The sequence below is a fragment of the Scatophagus argus genome, chromosome 6 (genome assembly GCF_020382885.2).
Source record: "Scatophagus argus isolate fScaArg1 chromosome 6, fScaArg1.pri, whole genome shotgun sequence".
Taxonomy (NCBI): domain Eukaryota; kingdom Metazoa; phylum Chordata; class Actinopteri; family Scatophagidae; genus Scatophagus; species Scatophagus argus.
This window is the reverse complement of record NC_058498.1, coordinates 406,288-425,000: the sequence shown is the minus strand read 5'-3', so window position 1 is coordinate 425,000 and position 18,713 is coordinate 406,288. Positions and strand designations below refer to the sequence as shown.

The 18,713-nt window shown below is 46.6% G+C and overlaps 1 protein-coding gene and 1 long non-coding RNA gene across 3 annotated transcripts in view; one reads left to right on the top strand and one right to left on the bottom strand.

The window, feature by feature from the left end:
* Nucleotides 1–8,995, top strand: part of prrx1b (paired related homeobox 1b) — a 10,939-nt gene extending 1,944 nt beyond the window's left edge. Inside the window, exons 2-5 of one of the 2 annotated variants that reach the window (XM_046392537.1) lie at nt 2,711–2,886; nt 4,735–4,916; nt 6,701–6,766; nt 8,198–8,995. In XM_046392537.1, the coding sequence (XP_046248493.1) occupies nt 2,711–2,886; nt 4,735–4,916; nt 6,701–6,766; nt 8,198–8,330 (557 nt within the window). In that variant the 3' untranslated portion in view covers nt 8,331–8,995. The remainder of the gene's footprint in view (nt 1–2,710; nt 2,887–4,734; nt 4,917–6,700; nt 6,767–8,197) is intronic. The other variant, XM_046392538.1, reaches the window with a different exon arrangement.
* Nucleotides 8,996–10,785: 1,790 nt separating this feature from the next.
* On the bottom strand, nt 10,786–15,602 carry LOC124061252. The gene is made up of 3 exons (XR_006843707.1): nt 15,236–15,602; nt 13,113–13,552; nt 10,786–12,378 (listed from the first exon to the last, which is right to left on the bottom strand). It is a non-coding gene; the product is annotated as an uncharacterized LOC124061252 (long non-coding RNA).
* Between the last annotated feature and the right edge of the window lie 3,111 nt (nt 15,603–18,713).

Here is an 18,713-nt window from a genome sequence, read left to right as displayed (position 1 = left end):
AAAAACAGTTGAACAAATCAATCTCGTAAATAATAAATAAATACACGTTTAAAAGCATAAATTTTACTTTACTCCCATTTACTTTTCGTTCATCTTTTAAAAATAATTTTAATAAATGTAATAAATCTGGTGTGTTTTTTGGAGCAGCTTTTTACTCCCCACAGGACGTAAAATACGTCACAAAATCCGATTTTTCTGTCGCAATGAAGCCGTTTTGTTTGTCCCGCATTTCACCGCAGATGGAAGCGGCCTGGCGGCAACGCGCTCCCGCAATGGGCCACAATAAATAAAAAACTTCTTTGTCTAATTTAAAGTGCACATTTAGATTTTAAGCTCAAGCACAGAAAACATTTCAGATGTTTTGTGTTTTAATAGTTTGATTCCAACAGTTTTGGGGGAAAACAAAAATCACTTTCACTAAAATCTCTTTATTTTTTCTAATCTTTCAGTCCGGTTTCACTGATGATTTTTGACTTTAATCTGAAGACGTGAAAAACTCAAAGCACAAACGGGCGGGATGTCTCACTCCCTGCCACAAGTCAGGAATCAAGAAATCCGAAATAAAAAATGTTCTCGGTGTCGTCGCTTCGCCTCGAGCCGCCCGCCAAACTGCGCCGTTCAGCCGCTGCTCACTTTGTTCACGTTCAGGCCAAACGGAGTCGTGACGGAGCCCGCGTGACGTTTGGTTGTGTTTCCCGCGTTGTTCGGCTCTAAATGTGCGTCAATAAGGTTAACATCAGCTGCTAAAATATTATGTGAGAAAAATACAACAAAACGGCGCAGGTCGAGTTTTATTGTTTTTATTTGTTTGACTTCGCCTGCCTGTAAAACTCCTCACCGGAAACGACGTGACGACCTTTTATTCCTCAATATTTGATTTTACTTTGCTTTAATTTACGGCGGCTCTTTGGGGTCATTTAGTTTACTGTCAGCCGTGTCCTGATTGGCCGAGAGGGGGGAAGGTTTTCTCTAATTAGACAACATGATGTCAACAAAACAAACAAGCTCAGTGTGTGTGTGTGTGTGCGTGTGTGTGTGTGTGTTTGGTCTTTTCAAATCGATGCACAGTAAAGAAACAAGTGAACAACTGAAATTGTTCCTTTGCTTTCCACTGTGGCTGCAGTTCGAGTCAGAGAATTAAAGGAAGACAATAAAAGGTAAAATGTGTTTTGTTCCACCTTCTCTAAGAGGACAACATTTTCCTTTGAATTTTGCTTTCCAAATCTCCCACGTTTTGGGATTTCTGGTTTGTGTTGCTGAGCGAACTCCATCTGAGAGGAAGACTGAAAGCTCACTGAAAGTGTTTTGTCTGGATTTCATTTTTAGCTCGTGTGTTCGTGTCTGATTTTCGCCTTTCTGATGTTTTCCACTGACTGAACGTTCACACAGCAGGTCTGTGAGTTCGCTTCACGTTTCGCTTTTTAAAAGAGCTTCTCAATAAGATAAGATAAGATAAGACAATCCTTTATTAGGCCCATAACTGGGAAATTACAGTATTACAGCAGCCAACAGGATAAAGAGGGTGCAGAGCATGCAAGCATAAGGGAAGGATGAGCATTCAGAAAGAATAAATACACAATAATCACAATAAAATAATAAAATAAAAAATTCACAATAAAATAAAATACACAATCCATCGCATAGCAAGTGTGTGCGGGCACATCAGCTCAGCTCGCTCACATTCTTATCAAAAGTTTTTATGCTTCAGTTTTTAACAACAGAAATGAAAATATTCAGAATCATTCAGTTGAAATTGTCTGAACGACAGGATGTTCTCACTGTTTTTCAGTGTAAAAGTATCAGTGAGCTGCAGAGTTGATGTTCAGCTGACAGGCAGTTTTATTGATTGTGAAGCGATTCTGATGAATCAGCTGATCGTGTTGAGTGTGTGTGGATGAACCCGGTCGTCTCGTCCACCAGCTGAAGGTGTCTGAGCCGTGTGTCTGAACAGCTGATTTGTTCTGAACGCTAAAGCTACAAAAACGTTTTTCATTTCCGACGATTTCCTCTCAGACTTTTGGTGGTTTTTCTCCATGAGGAAATGCGGACATTTGGTTTGTTCAACAATAATTCAGGAGGAAGTTGCTGTGGAGTTTTGGTAATGTCGTGTTTCCAACCTGTGACCTCCTCACACACACACACACACACACACACACACACACACACACTTTCCTTTTAGAGTGAAAAAATGTGTGACAGGTAAACCGCTGTGGTCACGTCGTGTGCTTTTGTTTTGTAAGATGATTTTCGGGCAGGTTTCCTGTGCCTGATGAAGACTGAGAGACAGACAGGAAGTGAGGGCAGAGAGAGAAGGAAGCTGTTCACAGTTCACTTCCTCACACACAGTAAAGTCAAGCTGTGCTGTTAAACAGTCACTGCGTGCGGGCTCACCTGCACTCACCTGTCCGAAACACAAGCGGCACAAATGATCCGACACGAACGGGAGGTCGAAGTCTTTGGTTCAGCATGTCCTGTCTCTTGTCTTTGTCCTGCTGAATGTTTTCGATCCGTGAGACGTTGTTGGTTGTGGTCCCTCGTTCCCTGGACGTCCCTTTCAGCTCGGTTATGACGGAGGTTTCTGAGCGAGGCCCGAGGACGCCGGGAGCTCGACTTCTTATTAAAGTTTGATGTGATCTGACACGCGGCTTTAGACCTGGTTTTGCTCTTACAGGGTCGCTTCACCTCCTCCTTCTTCTTGTTGTGCCTGCAGATGAACAGATGAACACGGAGGAGAAGAAGAAGAGGAAGCAGCGCAGGAACAGGACCACCTTCAACAGCAGCCAGCTGCAGGCTCTGGAGAGAGTGTTCGAGAGGACGCACTACCCCGACGCCTTCGTCCGAGAGGACCTGGCCCGCCGGGTCAACCTCACCGAGGCCAGAGTCCAGGTAAGAGCCGCACCGCGGACCCCCACAGTCACCCTCATTCTATCGACCTCAGTCACAGACTTTTATTTTGACATATCCTCTTCACCTACAAAATAAAACCTGATCCATTGAAGTCGTAAGGTTTTCTCTCAGCAGCGGCGAGTCAGGAGTCGAGTTCACGTTAAAATTCAGCAGTTACAAAAGGACCAGATTTAGTTAAATAAACAGATCCAAATGGTTGCTGGAGTTCTGGAAACCCTGTGGGACCTGCTGGAAGTCCTCGTGACTAAAACAGGATTTATCAAAAGATTACTGAACGCTTTTGTTTTGCAGAATCAGCAGGGTGCTCAGCTTATTCACATCATCTGTTAGCTCTTACGCTAACACATTCAGTTAATAAGCCTACTTAGTGGCTAGCAGAGATCAGGGCCTGTTGGCGAGTTTGGCTTTCACATTACAGGCCTTCAAAGGGACTGATAAGAAGTCGTCTTCCATCACGCGTTGCTGATAGCTCAGAGGCTGTGAGCAGTTTGTGAAGGATCAGAAAAGTGGATGTAATGATGTGTAATTTCCTCAGAGGTTCACACATCGCTGATAAATGTGCTCAGCACATGAGGGCTGCAGCAGAACAGGAGCTGAATATGACGCTGTAATTGGACAAATGAATGAGATCACACTCACAAATGTAGTCAATTAAAGGCTGTGAAATATGGATCTAATATCTTAAGCGCAACTCCAGTTATTTAGTGACGTTTGTGTGGAGCTTTGGTGTCCGAGGTGGAGGAGGGGAGGCAGACGCTGCAGTCCCTCTCAGACGGGGGCTGGTCAGCGAGACGCTCATTGACAGGAGCCTGAACTTACAGATTTATTGATCGTTTTCCTGAGAGTCACCAGAACATCCAGTCAGATTTCAAGGTCAAACTGTTGTAACCTGACAAGCAAAAGCCAGGGTTTAAAGGTCGCTCGACGTGAGGGAGGTTTGTGCGCCGAAACGACCACACTGAGTTTCATCACAGGAGGGACAGAAGTGGACACACGTCAGGCGATATGAGCGTGTGCTGACGATGCGTTCACTGCTGCTCGGCCGCTGTGAGGACAGCAGTGAGAGTTTTGCTCTGTGGCAGAGTGAGTGGGAGAGAGGAAATGGTGATGTTGGAGGGAGAGAAGCAGCACATCTGTGATTAATGTGGAGCAGAAATCCTTTGATAAAAGAGACTTTGAGTTCATTCCTGAGGCTGTGCGTCAGCGGACAGCGAGCCGCTGTCAGCGCCCACGGCTTCTAATAACGGATCTGATTTCACAGCGAGGAGCGGCGTTGGCCATCAGCATCTCTCTGTCGAAGGTGTCTGAGTGTGTGTGAGTGTGTGGGGTGTGAGGGGTGTGAGGGGTGTGAGGGGTGGGGGGGGGGGCAGACAATCAGCCACAAAAATCCTCTGGTTTGATTGATCCTTTTTTGGAAGAAGCGTCAGCCAGCACACACCTGAAGTTCAGGTGAAATCTGAGTGTGTATGTTTATTACACCACACAGATGACGAGTCATCAGGAAGAGACCGGATTACCTGTGAGCAGCTCCGCAGCGAGGAGGAGGAGCTGAAAGGTGTTTGTGTGCCCAGACTGCAGTCAGTCAGGTTCTGGTATTGATCCCATTCTGATGACCGTCATTGTGTGTACAGGAAAACTTTAGTAATTTGAGAAATATTTTAATTTCACTGATTTACAAAATGACAGCCAAACAAACTGACTAACATGAGCGGGTTTAGCTGCTGATCTTCAGTCCGGACCGTCCGGACCGTCTGATGGTTTGGTGTCTGTGGTCTGTGGTGACAGGGCAGCGACTTTGAACTCACCGTCTTCTCTCTTTGATTCCAGGTTTGGTTTCAGAACAGGAGGGCGAAGTTCCGCAGGAACGAGCGAGCTATGCTGGCCAGCAAAAACGCCTCGCTGCTCAAGTCCTACTCAGGAGACGTGACGGCGGTGGAGCAGCCCATCGTGCCACGCCCTGCGCCGCGCCCAAACGACTACCTGTCCTGGGGCAGCGCTGCTCCCTACAGGTAGACACCGCTCACCTGATGTTCACACGACGACACACTAAAAGAGTCCCGCTTCCAGAAACCCCAAACCAAAAAGCTCCATCAGTTCAATAAGTTCAAACAGGAAGTCTGCCCTCAGCTGACGAAGGAAATCAGAAAAAATCAAAGACCGAGAAAAAGGAAAGAAAGAAAAAAGAATAAAGAACAACTCACAAAAGGAAGGGAGGAAGGAACAAAAGACAGAAAGAAGAAAAGGAGGAAAGAAGAAAAGGGAGGAAGGCAGCAGGAAAGTAGAAAAGAAAGGACAGTCTGTCGTTTAATGAACAACAGACTGACCGGCGGAGACAAAGAGACAAAGAGAGGACAAAACAAAAGGGACAAAGAGGAGCAGGAAAAGAAAGGATGGAGGAAGAAGAAAAAGTAGAAATTGATGAAAATGAACTCCTTGAATCAAACACTCACACACTCAGACACACACTCACACTCTCACACAGTCTCACACACACACTCAGACACACTCAGACACACACTCACACTCTCACACAGTCTCACACACACACTCAGACACACTCTCACACAGTCTCAAACACACACTCACACACACTCAGACACACACTCACAGTCGGTGACCCTCCTCTCTGTTATTGTTTCATTTCCTCTCTCCTACCTGCTCCGTCCGTCTTCTGATCCACCTGGACTCGCTCTGATGAGCCGCAGGTTGTTTCATTCAGTCAAACTTTATTTACACGTTCTGCAGCGACAACAGCAGCAGCAACACGTCAGTCCGTCTCTGAGTCCTGACTGACTTCCTGTCTGAGACTGTCAGCTCCGAGCTCGCCGGTTCCTATAGACGCACGTTCTTATGAACACATCGCAGTTTGATTCGGTCTGCAGTTTCCATCGAAGACAGTCACACTCGGGTTTGGTTTCAGCCTGAGATAAAAATCGCTCAGCTGAGCAGCCGCGTTGCGGCTTGACGACACGCTTCTGTCAATCCTAAATGCGCCGACGAGAGTATTTGCAGATATTTTCTTAATGCAGTTTGTCAGCGTTACGATTCCCTCACAAAGTATTCAGCAAATACAAAGAAGTGCATTTGAACATAATTAGTCCGTTCCCTGATACGTGTTCACGTCAAGCAGTACTTTATACTGTGACATTGCAGTATTTTGTGGTGGCTTTGGCCTCGCAACAAAACTCGAGTTAAGCTGAAGCACAAACTCAAAGTGAGAAACACGAAATCATCAGCTTTCTGCTCGTCTGATTTCAAACATGATGTCATCTGTGCGTCTGAGGAAGATGTTTCACAAATGTTTATATTGTAAAATACAGCAGCGATCTGTTAATGTGCTGCTTGTTCTGGTGCAGCTGTTAGACTGTAACCTTCTGACAGTCAGCAGGACTCTTCTGCTTTTTGGACACCTTCGTCACTTTGACTTGTCCCTCTTGTCTCCGTCTTCTCTGCCGGGTCCTGCTTTGATCTAACCGAAGAGCCTCCCGCTCGGCCTCGGAGCGTCCGGGTCCCGTGAGCCTCCTGACGAGGTGATAATGTGAAAACAAAGCGTATGAAATCGACGGCTGACCCCGGCGACCTCCCCTGCTACACGACACCACATAGTGAACGCTGCACATACAGTCAGAGCTCCACCGGGCGACGTTTTGTGTGACTCTGGTTACGATGGTCACGATTTAATGTAATCCTCCGCTATGAAAGTCGGTGTAAAATGTCAGTGTGAGGGAAGTCTGTTGTGCTGTGTGGAAGACGCTAATGTGCTGCTAACACTTGACTGTATATGATCCTGAAGCTGGTACCCGATGCCGGAGGGGGGGCCAGCGCGAGTGCCACAGAAAATGCTGCCCTCAGAGAACAAGTATGCTTTCACTTTACTACACTGAGTTCTTTTCCTGTCAGAAAACTCCTTAAAGAAGAGTACTGCTGTGTTTCTGTGTCTTCTCATTTTAAAGGTGTTTTCTGATTGTGTTTGACTTTGATTTGAATGTTTTTCGTATGAATCTTCACTTGAACTTGAAAGCTGTTTTTTTGTGGACTTTGAAGGATCCAGCCAGTGTTTGAGCACATTTCAGCCCCTTTTCAAAAGCATCCGCTGTTGCAGCATTTCGTCGCCTCTGGCAGCTTTTGCTTCATTTTGGGTTTCTGTACAGTAAAACCAGCAGACTCAAACAGAGAATCCCTGAGCTTCATTTATTGTTGTGCAGCCTTTTTAAACGCATCTGCACTCACAGCTGATATCAAGAAAAATAATTCATCGTAATTTTAAGATAAGTAGAAAACATTCAGTGTGTCGTCTCAGAAATGTGACTTCACACGGCGTTGTCCTCGTTTCTACATGACAACACACTATGATCACATTTAATTATTTTTCCATACCGGTAACATCGTCACGCTCATCTAGAATACAAAAAGAGCAGATGAGATGATTATTGTGACGAACTGTGAGAGATGTCCTTTAGTCCTGTCTGTAGGAAAAGACAGCAGCGTCCCAAAACAAAACACATATTTAGCCTGTAAACGGACGAGCTGAAAGTAAAGGACTGAACGACCCGCTGGCATTTGGTTGCAAAAACAAACAAGTCAATAAATCATGGACGGAGAGACCGAAAGAGAAACAGAGATCCATCCTCGGTCCTGGAGGTGAAAAAACATACTTTAGGAGAAATAAGGTTCTGCAAAAAAAGAAGAAGAAAATAGATGAGAAAACCTGCCAGAAGACGCCAGAAAGAAAATGTATGATGCTGAAAATTCTGACCGACAGAAAAAAATCCTTTAGCCTAAACTGGTTGTCTCGGGGCCTTCGTGGAGCTCCACGTGCTGATGAAGGCCATGCGATGTGGCAGACAGCTCCGGCAGAGACGCATTGAGAGCAGCTGGTGCTAAAAATCTGTCATCTGGCATTTGGGATTAATTAAGCAACTTCAGGGTTTAATTGAAAAGGTCTGAGCTCGGCGCACCGTCTGAGCCGCTCTTCCCAGAGACAAAATATTAAGACGGGCCGCTAACTGTGGAGCACAGAGGCAGAGAAGGAGACAATGGAGGAAGGAAACTGCACTCTGGTGACTCTTTCTCCCCATCTGTCAGATGTCTTATATTCCCTGACGCAGCGTCGGGTTAAAATGTGCAAACACACTGGTTAGGTTCCTTTGTGCATTTTGTCTGGTTTCAATGTTTTCACGCCATCAGTGACACCTTTTCTGTTCCCTGTCATGCCATGCTGAGCTTCAGCTCGCCGTCAGCCACAGGTGATGTAACCTTCTCCTCTTTTTTCCCGCCTCTCGTCTCTCAGCGCCATGGCCACCTACCCGCCCACCTGCTCCAACACCAACACGTCCCAGGGGATGAACATGGCCAACAGCATCGCCAACCTGCGGCTCAAAGCCAAGGAGTACAGCTTGAACCAGGTGCCCACAGTCAACTGAGAGGACGCGGAGAGGCTGGGGGCCCGGTGCGGGACGAGGGGGGCCCCTCTCTGCCGCTGGACCCCTGCAGACGGGCGCCGTCTCCAGGATGAGCACCATCTCACACGCCTTAGTGGAGCAGCCTCGACCGTTACACCGAAGATCGAAATGTCGGACACCAAGCGATAGCAGGATTTTTGCTGAACTCTTGTTTGTACAAAGAGACTTCTAGCCTGGATGCTGTAGCCGAATATCCGCATAGTTTTACATTTGTGATAGTGACTGAAGCGTTTTTCAATCAGAGGAGGACGGAGACTCGTGTATGGACTACGTGGAACTGCTTTTGTCCCTTTGGCTGTGGATAAAACTGCACACCAAATTTGGGATCAACAACAACACCTTTTTTCTTTTACCTTTTAAAGTCGACAACAAACTGACGAGGACGTCTGACATTTATACAATTTCTTTCCAAGAGTTAGTTTTGTTTATCCACATTTCTTTCCATGTTATGCCACTGACGAGCAAACGTTTTCAATGCATCTTGATTTTCATGTAATAGTCCAGTATAAAGGAGAGGCTAATGTATTTCTGAATCCAAAACCAGTAGATTCTCTTCATTTCCTATGATATCCTTTATTTGTAATGGAATAAAATTTTGTATATTAATAAAAATGCATTTCAAGCAATGCAGTGTCCAGTTCAACAGGTCTCACAAAGGAGGGAAACCTACCGACTTTTGGTGTTCTCTTTTGGGTCCCAACAAAAACATGTGATTGCCACAGTGCAGTCAGACTTCAATAATGCTGCAGGAACGAGAAGAAATGTTTACATTTGAAACCATTTGGAAAGCAAAATGATCTTGGACCTCGAGTGCGCCCCATAAAAGAGAGATTTACAACTCGAGAACAGATTCTCCTTCACGCTAACCTCAAGCTGTTCCTGCTTTGTGTGTTTTCTTTTTTCCTGATTACGGCCACCTGAAATTTCCATCTTAAAAACAGGATATTTATGAGCAGGGAAATCCTCTCCTTAATACGCAGGGCCCCTGGGCCTCGTTTAACTCGGCGGCTGTCATACAACGTGTTTCTTCTCCTCGGCCCCTCATAACCTCCGTCGTCAACAAACACATGTCGACGCTCGTCCTCGTACGACGCGTAACGCAGCTCATGTGGTGGCGTTTCGATTTTTGTAAGACTGTGAGGCGCTCGGTCGGTGCGGTGACACCAGCACGCAGCCAGTGGAAATATTTTCCGTAGACGTTAGTTGTTTACAACTGACAAATACCCAGAAGAAGTGTGACCCTTTTGTTTCTTTTTCACAGACTGAACTCCTCTCAGAAAACTTGAAGTTTAATTTTCATTTGAGCGGGGAAAACATTACATGCACTGTGAAACTTTGTCGCAGCATATTCTAAAATTTTATTGTCTTCTGTTAAATTCGGCATAAAATGATCTCAGTAAATCCCAGTTATTTCAGGAAAATCTTTCAAATTTGCTGTGTGTTTCGCTGTTAAACTCTGTGTTTATTTTATTTATCATTAGTTTTAGTGTTGTAATTTTTAAGAATCTTAAAAATAGTGCAGATTTCACATGCTGGAGTGCTTACTTTCATTTTTCATCTGACAGTTGGAGGTACTTTGAAGGCTCACCGAGTGTCTGTGTTGCTGGGTGAGAATCTTTTAGAAATGACCTCGCTGTCGCTTTGTGAAGGTGCTTTTCTGATTTTTTAGAAAAGCAATGAGGTCTGAGAACTTTTATGGCCTTCATCTGGTCTGAAATCAGGGAAATACCCGTGAAAGCATGAAAATTTGGATGGCTTTTCATCGTTTCATTATCTCCACTGCAGGAGGTTTTACTGTTCTGAATTCGTTCATTTGGAATGCAGGACTTTTACCTGTAAAGGAGCATTTCTTCCTTCACAGTTTTGCTATTTTTAATTATGTAGAGGATTTCAGGACCACTTGCTGTTGTGTGTTTGAGCTGACTGAGTCTTAGACATAATAAGGAGGTGCTTCGCTGATGCCACATTAAAAAAGGGGATATTTCACTTTTCTTTAAGCTGCTTTACTTTCTTCTGTCGGCTGTTTTCCTGATCACTGATCCCTGACTGTGGTATGTCCAGTGTCAGACCCCCGGCCCCACCCCCCACCCCCCTGCCAGGCGCCCAGTCTCACCTTTCACGGCCAGGGCCCGGGCTGACCTGAAGTGATTCCAGATGTGGAGATCTGTTTGACCTCCTCCTCCTCCTCCCGCCTCTTCGCCCCCGGGGCCTGGCCAGCCACTCCATCAGGGCTGACAGCGTCCCCTCGGACAGCGTCTCTCCACGCCTGAGCACATGACATACAAGGCAGCTCCCCCACCACTCCTCCCCCTCCTCCCCCTCCTCTCGCCTCGCCCTCACCCACCCACCCCCATCCTCAGCAGCACATCTGGAGCTCATTACAGAGGAGACAGTGAGAGCGAGGGAGGGGCTGGGAGTCTGCGTGCAGAGTGTGTATGTGCAACAGAGCGGGAAAGAGAGCGTTTCTTAACCCTTCTCCCTTAAAACATCCACCTTTTTTCTTTCTTTTATCCCTGCTCGCTTTGTTTTTCTTTCTTCTGAACGTTGGCTTTCCGCTCCTCTCTCATGCAGTGATCTTTGTCCCGCTGTCAGTGCCACATGATCACAAATACTTTATTAATGAGTGGTTTTGGAAAAGAGCTCGGCACCAAAAAAGAGAGAAAATCTCTGCGCGGTCTGAGTGAAATACTGCACAGCTGTTAACAGTGTGTGGTTTGGGTGAACAACCAAAAGAATGTCCCGAGATGTGGAGTTTCCACGCAAAGTCAAGTTGACTGAGAGGTTGCACTGTTTGTGTGATTAAGTCACTATTATTACACACTCTTCATAAACACAGATGCAGGCTCAGATACACCCTCTGTTGGACTGCAAAGGAAACATAATTAACTTCAAACTGCCATCTCAAGGTTAATGTTGATGACCACATGTACTGTACTCCGTCTCTTTTCTCCAGGAACTGAGAAGATCTGGCTGCTTTTTCTCATAAAAATATGCCCGCAATTTCTGATTACCATTTTTGAATGATTTCACGATGGTTTAATGGCCTCAGAAGTCACTGCACGTTCTCAGAACCTGGAGGACATGAACTTTAAGGATAACTCTGGTTTATTACAGTTTTCACAGTAACACAACAATGTCCAGCAAGGCAAGAAAGCAGCCCAGAAAAAAATGTTGGCTGTTTCTCAGAGCTGATGCAGGAAAAGTTTGTGCTTTATGTGGTGAGTCAAGAGCCTCTTGCTGTGTAAATGCCAGGAAAACAAGTTGGAGAACCGAGATGGACTTCCAAAGCCAGGTCCGCTGTTAGCAGTACCAGTTCAGAATGCATTAGCAACACGTCCACCGGTGAAAGCTGGACAGTACATCTTGGATTTTGAGGCAGATTTCAGGGCAGCGATCCAGCTGAAATTTGCCACCGGGAGCTTTGATATTCCCAGTCCAAATCCATCTGAACGCGCCAGACAAAGCGTTTGTCCAGAGTGGGGTTATGTCTTCACTTCCAAGCATACGTGGAGGGTCTGGAGGTCGGGCACTGCATGGCACTGGACTCTTGTATTCTTAACTGCTATTTATTTTGTCTCTTAATGTGCTCAAAAATTCACATAAACAAAATACATCAAATTAAAATGAGCGGTTTGAATATCATCATGCCTCACCAGACCAACGGGCTCTGCTAACGTTCCCTCGGATGCAGTGACACAAAGTGGGGCGGCCCGAGTCGCTACGAGCTCCAAGCTGCGCTGAGGAAACATGACCCTGAATACGTCAAATTTGGATTCATAATTGCTGAGCCTTTCTGACACATGGTGAACATGAAACGGTACTTTGGCTAAGTGTAGCCACAAACGCTGCATGTTTCATAGGGGACGTGAACTCTGGTCTTCTGGGTCAACCCCGACCTCCACCCCTCTTTGTAAACTACGTTGTGTTGCTCTGATGGTCTCATATTGACAAAGATGTGTTTCCACTGGAGCTACACGAAATGCTGGTCCACTCTGCGGTATTTCACATCCTGGGAAAGACAATTTGGGTCATCATTTCACCTTCGTTTTGTAAACCTGGAGGTTTGTCTGCCACGTTGTCGAATCTCAGCTACTGATTTGTAAAAGTCTTATCACCACGTATAGAAATGATCTTGAAACTTACAAAACTTCAGTTCAACCTTTCATGATTTTGTTTGATTAAGACGATTCAGAAAGAAGACGCTTTAAGACGCTCAGGACGTCAGCACAAACCAAATGTGTGTGCTGTATTTTCCCATGCTGCATGTGACACAGCGACAAAGATAGTTTTGTCTCGTCCTGGAGGTAACGTAATTACGGTGCGATAAAAGCTTCTGGCTTGACTTAAATGGCTACTGTGACCATTCTGGTGCTGGATGAATTGGCATTTTAATTGTCTGCTGAGGTCCAGCAGGGCAACAACCAAAACAACAATTATGGTGAGTGACATGACGCGAGCTCGTCACCATGTAATCATTTTCCCTCATGGCACATGAACTATTTTGAGTGTGCGGAGGACTTTTTTGGACTCTTACAGGAAGCTCAACTTCTTGCAACAGAACATGTGTGACATGGGAAAAAATGTGTGCAGAGAGCAGGCGTTTACAGACCACAGAGAGTGTTACACTGTTCTTCCAACAGACTTTACCGTCTGCTTGAAAAACTCTTTCTTTAAAACCGTCTCATGATGACGCACAGCAGAAAAATGCTTTAAAGAGATGGAGTTATCAGACTGACAGATTACCTGTTGAGTGCCTACGACCAGCAGCTGTCCAGACCTCTGCCTCTCACTTTGATGACATGATACGAGGGTCAGAGCTGCAAATCCACCTACTCCACCTACTCCAGCATCTCCAACTCCAACAGTCAGGGTGGAGGGACGTTTAGGCAGGAAACAGTTTTGCTTAAACTGGGACCAACATCAGATTCTTGTTGCTGAGAGACGTTCACTGACCTGGGACAGTGAAGCTGATGGCTGATGGTGTCTGTAATGTCCACGAGTCACCTTTAGAGGGATTATCAGCTGTCTCACTCCCTCTGCTGGATGCTGATGGTCCACACAGCTGCAGGTCATCACGAGCTGCTGCTGGCCTCCAGGAAAGGGTCCTGAAACCGATCAGGTGTTCCTCAACTAACCAATCACAAGTCATCTTGAAAGAAGGACGTGTGAGGCAGGCAGCTGCACTGGAATCAAGAGAAATAAAGCAAGACGTGAAAATAGTTGAAACACGTGGACAAACACGTTGACACACGGTCTTCCTCAGCGGTCAGATTTACCAGCAGACAAGCTGATTTGAAACTGACTGAATTAGTGATGTAAAAAATAAGCCTCAATTAAAGACCAAAGAACGGCTGACTAGGAAGGTGATTTTTGAGTGTAACTTTATACGTATGTTTCCTGAGAACAAAGCCTCATGAGACAGCGACAGACTTTCTTGTAAGCTGTTTAAAAAAGCCTCAAACTTGGTCCAAAGCTGTCAGAATTCAGATTTAAAATCAGTGAGGAACGCTGATGAATGTGGACACAACACTTTCATATGTAACTCTAATCATCATTGATTTGGTAGTGACATGAGTTAAACTGATCAGAAGACCTGACACACACACACACACACACACACACACACACAGTTCACAGCAGCTCCTCTCAGCCGTCGAGCTGCTCTGCAGCGCGGAAACACCGCAGCTGTTTCACGTGTTTTGCTGTGATGAAATGATGCTCGTGTGTCTTCATCTCTGACGTGTTTCTCCTCTCACAGTTTGCTGTCACAGGACTGGAGACGCTTTTGTCTAATGGGCTCCATTCTGGCCAGTTGGAGCTGATTAATCAGAGAAACATGACACCGGGTTTGGATCCAATCAGCCCAGCACAGGCATGTGTTGCAGGTCTGTGGACGTCCGAACACGGCATACAGGAATGTGTGTGTGTGTTTGTGTGTGTGAGTATCCTGTAAGAGAGGAATCCAGCTTAAGCATGTGCCTTTTGATCAGCGCTGAAACTTGAGGCTAAGAGGAATGTTTCTTTTTCTCCTTTGAAGGCAGTTTGAGTTTTCTGTAATAGTTTTGGTTCAGCTGGGGCCTGAGCGTGTGTGTGTGTGTGTGTGTGTGCGTGTGTGTGTGTTCAGTTTGGTATAAATGGGGGTGAGCTCTGAAATGAATATCACCGTCACATCTCGTGCCAGAGCAAATTCCCTGTCCAAAACGAACCATTTAGAGCCAACGCCTGCCGTCTAAAATCTGCCTTCAATTTTCCTCTGCTGGTGGCTGCTCGCCTCTGCAGCTGCTTTTCTCTCATTCATCCACACACCGAGCGAACGTTCGGCCGAACTTCCTCGCTCACACACACTCGCAGTTACTCGCAGATCTAGTTGGCCTGCAGCGAGTGGACCCCACAGTTTATTTTTTTCTCAATTATCCATTTAGTGTAAGTGGCAGGCGGCTGATGGGCTCCACGCCGAGAGGAAATGTTTGCATTGTCCTCAGTTAACGAAGGCGGTTAAACTAATACCTGATTAGAGAGAGTGAGTCACCATTTTGAGACAGCTGCTCTGACGCTGCTCTGTGTTTTTATAGTTCCAGTAATCGCCTCCTACCATCACAACTTCACCTCCATTAGCTGTTGAACTGCCCTTCAGAGACAACATGTGTGTTTCTGTTCTGCTGTGAGGTGGAATGAAAGAGCAGTCTCATGATTTGACATAAATGCTTTTTTATTTGTTCATTGATTATGCTTTGTTTTGGAACCCCCCCCCAAACAACAACAAACAAAAGGCACAAAGTCTCATGTTATTTTTTAGCTAAAAAATTTTCTTCTTAAAATGTCTAAAAACAAGCAGACCTTTGTTATCTATTCTGTCGAGCTCTTACCTCGCCCAAATGTCTCCACCAACGTTCAAACCGGAGAAATCTGTAGTTAATTCAAGCTAATGCTGGGGTTCACTTCCTGTCGCTGTCGCCTCCAGGAAACGATGAGAGAATGAAGAAGGAAGTTGTGACTAAACAAAACCTGAAAACTTTAAAACAATGAAGACAGCAAATCCCATGATCCCCTGCTGCTTCACTGCATCATCAACCTGCATCTTTTATGTTGTTTTGACTGAGAGGAGAAGCTACATTCTGTGTGTTTAAAAGTTAGATGTAAAAATTATTGAAATGAATCTGATCAGATGATGAGATACCCTCCATGTTCGAGGCTTTGGTGGTAAAGCTCCCCTCCCCTCAGCTGCTCCTTGTCTTCCTAGTGGAATCGGTTCTTCACGTGGTCCGGCCTCCGTCCGCGCTCTGCTGCACAAGCTTAGGAAAGCACACGATTCCAGTACACACAGCACGACGGTCTGATGTGAGCCTCAGCTTCTGCCAAGCAGCCATAAAAAGCTCTGATGCAGCAGTTTCCAAAATCTGTCCGCTCTGATCTGCTGTAATTACAAGTTTCCATGACAGAGATCGACTTGGCAGAGTGGAAGGGGCTGAAACAATGCCACGATCATGCGTTATGACCAGCGACTTACCATCAAACGGCTGTTTTTAGTTGGATGATCTGCTCCTCAGCTCTGCACTTTCACATCTGAGGAATCCCGCTTTTCTTTTGACTCGTGATCAGACCGAACGGGCTTCGTGAAATCCCGCTGACGCCTCACTTCCCCTGAGGAACGACTCTTCTTCATCTTTATTTTCCCCTCTGCGCTCATCATGACTGTTGTTGGACTGTTGTGCTGTGGACGATCTTTTCCTGCTGCCTGCCAACATGCTGGAAATCAGCAGAGACAGCAGGAACGATGGGAGTGGGAGAAAATGAGGTGGGGACGAAAGGGAGAGCAGAAATGGGAGAAAAACATTGTGCTTCATCCAAACACAACTCGAACCCAGCAAGAGGCCGATGGTTGTAGTGTGGTAATTTGTCTTTGCTCGTGATTTTAACGCCAGTCCGTATTTATCCTACAAAAACCACATTTCTAACAAATAACAAATTTCACCACTGCCCGGGATCTCATTTAGGTGTGACATAAATCCAGCAAAATGAATCTGCACTACACACACAGCCTGCCCATCATGTCTCACCACGCAAGCTTTGGTTTGTTAGCTTACACCAACCTTCTGCCGCAAAAGCACATTAGAGCTGCTTAAAGACAAGGCAAATATTAAAGGTCCAAGGTTAACTTAGAATATAAGAGAGCAAACCCTGGCACGTTCAGACACTGGCTACCTGAACGTTTTAACAACGTTTGGACAACATATGAACGGCTGGCTCACGGCTCTGTTTTAGTCGGAGGTGACTTGCTGAACGAGTTGTGTGCTTCTCCACACGTGCTGATGAGGAAACGGAGCCTGGATGCTCGTCTTCTGTCAGTTCCACCAGCTCTCCATCAGCTCTCCACCAGCTCTCCACCAGCTCTCCACCAGTTCTCCACCAGCTCTCCATCAGCTCTCCACCAGCTCTCCCTCAGCTCTCCCTCAGCTCTCCATCAGCTCTCCACCAGCTCTCCACCAGCTCTCCACCAGTTCTCCACCAGCTCTCCACCAGCTCTCCACCAGCTCTCCACCAGCTCTCCACCAGTTCTCCACCAGCTCTCCACCACAGGCCCCAGGTTTCCTGCCCTTCGTCAGTCACCACGACCTGATCCTCATCCTCTGCTGAAGCCCCACACTGTGTCCACCCAGTCGTCACTCTTCATGTTCTACCGCTGCATTCCAGAAATTCCTGTTTCCACTTCCTGTCTGCCCACCTGCAGAAAACTACAAACACAAATGGTAGCCCTGGTAACACAGGTGCTTGTTGCCTCCTGGTGGCAGACGCAGAACATGTGAGAAGTGAACGCAGAGATTGTATGGTTTCAGCTACTTTACTTTGGAAACAGTTTGAGTCATGTGTTATCAAGTCCCTCCTTTCAGGGCACCATTTTATTTTGAAATGCTTCCCAGTTCCTCCTCATGAACCCTTCATCACCATAATCAGCATCAAGAATGTAAACATCGCCGTTACAACTGGACAGACAGAAAGCTGTGAATGTGCTCAGTGCGATGGGATATCAGACAGAACGGATGAGGGATTCACTAGAAGCTGAGCTGAAGTCCTCAGACGTGTGTTTGTAATGACGGAGCCGCCGGGCAGCGTCGTGATTGATATCAGCACCAGGTGATGAAGGGTTTGATCAGCGCATCAGCTCGGGGGGTGCAGCAATGAGCTAATACTAACAGTCAGCTGAAACGCCGTGACTTCAGCTGGCACGTCACACACGAGTATGACAAAGTCAAACAAACACAGCAGAGGCCTCAGTATTCTCTGCACCAGGACAGGTCTGCATAAACCTCACATCACTCACCAACACGCAGCACAGCCACATGCAAAGCGCACACGCACACACACACACACACACGCTCGTGCACACACACACACACACACACACACACACACACACACACACACACACACACACACACACACTCGTGCACACACACACACACACACACACACACACACTCTCGTGCACACACACACACACACACACACACACACACACACACTCGTGCACACACACACACACACACACACACACACACACGCTCGTGCACACACACACACACACACACACACGCTCGTGCACACACACACACACACACACACACACACACTCTCGTGCACACACACACACACACACTCACACCTGATGCTGGAGCAGGATAACAAGCGCTGCAGTTCAGGTTTTGACCACCAGGGGACACGACAGCAGCGGTTGGCGGGCGGCTCATTTGGAGGAAGTGGATCAGCTGTGAACTCAGGAGAGAAACAGAAAAGGACTCAGAGGAAATGACGTGGGGCGAGCAGAGACGGACTGTTATGATGATGAGGAGGGAACAGAACAGCAGCGTTACATGCAGTTTAAGTTTAAAGTTTAAAGTGAAGTGGAAGTGGAGCCACAAATCCTCCCTTCATCCTCCATCCTTCACCTTCTTATTTGAAGGTTTTGTTTGAGGAAACTTTATTTCACGAAAACAGAATGTGCCCAGAAGTTTGGAAATGTCAGTATAACTGGGTGTACGTGCGCACTATGAGACGTCAGCACGTGAACCGCGTGATGATCCGACCAGGTGTGACGCAGGTGGTGGGGGGGTCCCCGCGTGTTGCAGTGAGGCTCGGGTGTCCCCTGCTCTCCTGTCCCGTCCCTCCTCTTCAACGCGCACCGATGAACCTCTCACGTGCTTGTGCGCCAACACGAGTCCACGAGCCCTCCTCCGCGTCACGAGGCGTTTCGTTTGATGCGTGAGCGCACCGCACGGCTGGGAGGAGGGGGAGAGAGAGCATCCAGCCTGCCGTTTATTGGGTCGCGGGGGGGGGGGGGGGGGGGGG